Consider the following 3,038-nt stretch of genomic DNA (forward strand, 5'->3'; position numbering starts at 1 on the left):
ACCCGCTGCTCCGTGGGAGAACGACGAGGCTTTCTGGTCCTGTAGAGAGTCTCAGAAGCCCACCGGGGCAGGTCTACCCTGTTTGGTTTTGCATCAGATCGAGGAGTGGAGGATGATTCCAGAGCACTGAGAACGGTGGCTTCGCCACGTGGACACGTATATTTGGGGGTGGGGGCAGGTTGGGGACACAGTCCAGTCCGTGGCAGGCCACACAGATTGGAACAGCTCAGTAGCCTGGTCCCAGCTCACGGTGCTCTGCGCAGAGGCCCACGTGGACATGGTGGCAGCAGGGAGCTGGTCTGAACACCACCATGAGCTGCGAGAGCAGGATGCATTCCCGAAGGAGCCGTGGGCTCCATGGAGCGGACTGACGTAGCGACCCCCGCGCAGCAGATGGGCACGCAACTGTCCCTCCATCGGGCCGTCCTCCAGGGCGATCCACAGGGTTTCCATGGATTCTGAGCAGGAGTCACCGGGCCTTCTTCTGACTCTTTGTCTGGAAGCTCTGCTGACCAGGTGAGCCCCAGGTGTTCACCACCAGGTGTTCACCAGGTGACTCTGCTGGCGTTTGAAACACTGATGGCAGAGCTCCCAGCCTCGCAGGGACAGGCAGGCCACCGCGGGACTGGGTGGTGAGAACGGAACGGAGGGGGCCACACCGCTTCAGGGAGGGACAGCACACCGGTCAGGCACTTTCAGCAGGTGACCCCAGTGATGCCCTCATCCTCAGAACGTGTGAGCGTATGGGGTTTACAGGCTCTCAGCGTCACCATAGCCACCATCAGGTGCCGTGGGGATGCAGGGCCCATGTCCTCTCGGGTCACTGACCCAGCGCGCATCATGCTCTTGCATTTCAGGGGCACCTGGCCGACTCCTAGCTGCTTTGTAGGCAGGCTGGCTTCGGATCAGTCTGCTTTTACTAGGGGAGCCCACTTCGTGGAGCTGGCCCGTTGCTGGGGTGTCAAGAATGCCCACTGGGGCTGATTTCCAGCTGTCTGGGTGCCGCCCGCTGGCAGCCCATCACTGCCCGGGGGCTCGCCTAATGTCGGGGCATATTGGTGAACGAAGGGAAACTGTCTTCTTTCAGCCTAAAAAAAAAAAAAAAGCATTTGGTTGTTGGCCCCAGGACCCCAAAGATGCTCCCCCTACAGGACTTGATGCAGGCAGAGCTCCCAGATCTTGGGGGTTCGGTTCCAGAGCACCGCAGACAAATATCACTGTGGAATGGAGGCCGGGCAATTTTGTTTTCCCAGATCATGCGCAGGTTTTCTCTGCCCAGTGCTGTAGTCTGTAATTCAGGAGGGAGGCTCTCTGCTCCCTCATAGAGTTACAGCGCAGAAGCCCAAATGGGGCCATTTGAGGGGGTCGCTGAGAGTTGGAAGGGGGAGTCTGTTGGGAGTGGGATCACGCTGTGGAAAAAGCTGGAATATGTGAGCGTGTCCCGAGAGGGGGCACAGCCTGTTGGGAACAGCACAGGGTGGTCGCCGACCTCCCAGGTGTCAGCAGCACGCGCTCCGTGGCGAGGCGTGCCTGCCTGCTCCGGAGGGTCCCCGGCCTACGCACTGAGCCTCCCCTCTGTTCTCTCCTTAGCGTGCTGAGGAAGGCGTCTGCCCCACTCCCCGAGAGGCTGGTCTTCCCGGGGAAAGGAAGTTGGCCCCACCTGTCCCTGGAGCCCCTCGGCGAGCTGGCCCCCGTGTCCATCGTGGGGACAGATGCCGAGGACCTCCTGAACACGGGGGAGAAGCTCTTTATATTCCGGAATCCGACGGAGCCGGAGCTCGCCCTGCACGTGCCTCCCAGGAGAAAGAAGAAGAACTTCCTGAACGCCAAGAAGGGCACGTGGGCCGCAGGCGTGGACTAGCTCGCGCGCGGGCTCCGTGGACATATGAAGACAGTTGATCCCTCCAGCGCGTGCGTGTGCGGATGCGTGAGTGCGCGCTTGCGCGTGCGGTGCATGGATAACTTGCTAGGACGCACTGCAGTTGCAGAAGACACAGGCACGGGCATGCCCCGCCCCTGCTGGCTTCGCGAGGACCCAGTGTACGCTGGGCTCAGGGAGTCCAGATGGTCCCTTTGTCATCATCTGGGCGGAGCACCTCCCCCTCCCGCCCAGCGTGCACCTCTGCCCTCCTTGAGTCTGGCCCAGTCAGAGGTGGGGGTGGGGGAGTGCTGAAGGCAAGGTTTCTGTTCTCATCTGATGTTTGTTAGCCCTCCTAGGTAACAATCAAGGAGCTCTTTCCAAGGGGGGTCTTTTTAACAAATTGTTTCGATGGCATATGTACACTTCGCATAGCGTGAAATCCGTGCGCTCCGTCCTGGTGAGATGTGTGTCATTTCTGTGTCTCCGTGTTCAATGTCTCTACTCTCTTTTCGATGGAGGTTGTGGTACGCGTTGCCCGTTCATGGTTGTTGGCTTCCTCTTTGCTTTGCTTCCTGTTGGGGTCTTGTAGACGTCTCTGTGCATGAAATCCACACTAGGTAGATCAGTAGAGGCAGTAATGGGATTGATAATTGGAATAATAATAACTGGATCAATAGCGATAGGGGCATGGCAGGGGAGGATGAGGGGAACGGGAGCTAACGACATGAGGACGAGAAGAGAATGTTCTGGAATTGGTTCAGGGAGTCCTCCTTGCTTCCTGCAAGAGCCGCTCACGTTTACTTCTGTTTTGACCGAGGGAGGGGCCGTGGTGACACTGGGCTAGGCACGGGCTTCTCACCATTTGGCTGGGGGTTCAAAACCACCAGCTGCTCCTGGGAAGAAAGATGAGGCTGTCTGTCTGCACCCATTGAGATCTGCAGTCTCAGGAACCTCGAGAGAGTTGCTCTAAGTCGGATTCGACTCTGACCTTGTGTGAGCTTTGCTGGGGTCGGCCAGAGGAGGCGCTTCTCGGGGGTCTTTGAATCCAAGGATGTGGTAATTTTACAATCGTTTGTCAATTTGAGAGGATTCAGAGTGAAGAGGTGGAGTCTAGACTGTCAACCAGGTTATACCCAATGAGGCCTCTGTGGGGGCATGGCCTTCTCCTGAGGATTCT

General features: G+C 58.2%; 1 protein-coding gene across 1 annotated transcript in view; it reads left to right on the forward strand.

The window, feature by feature from the left end:
* EVC2 (EvC ciliary complex subunit 2) overlaps positions 1–2,998 on the forward strand; it is a 113,501-nt gene extending 110,503 nt beyond the window's left edge. The window contains exon 20 of the mRNA XM_045289481.1: positions 1,591–2,998. Within this exon, the coding sequence (XP_045145416.1) occupies positions 1,591–1,861 (271 nt within the window). The 3' untranslated portion in view covers positions 1,862–2,998. The remainder of the gene's footprint in view (positions 1–1,590) is intronic.
* Positions 2,999–3,038: the final 40 nt, after the last annotated feature.

The sequence above is a fragment of the Echinops telfairi genome, unplaced genomic scaffold (assembly GCF_000313985.2).
Source record: "Echinops telfairi isolate 266 unplaced genomic scaffold, ASM31398v2 ScPeMD7_28;HRSCAF=97, whole genome shotgun sequence".
Classification (NCBI taxonomy): domain Eukaryota; kingdom Metazoa; phylum Chordata; class Mammalia; order Afrosoricida; family Tenrecidae; genus Echinops; species Echinops telfairi.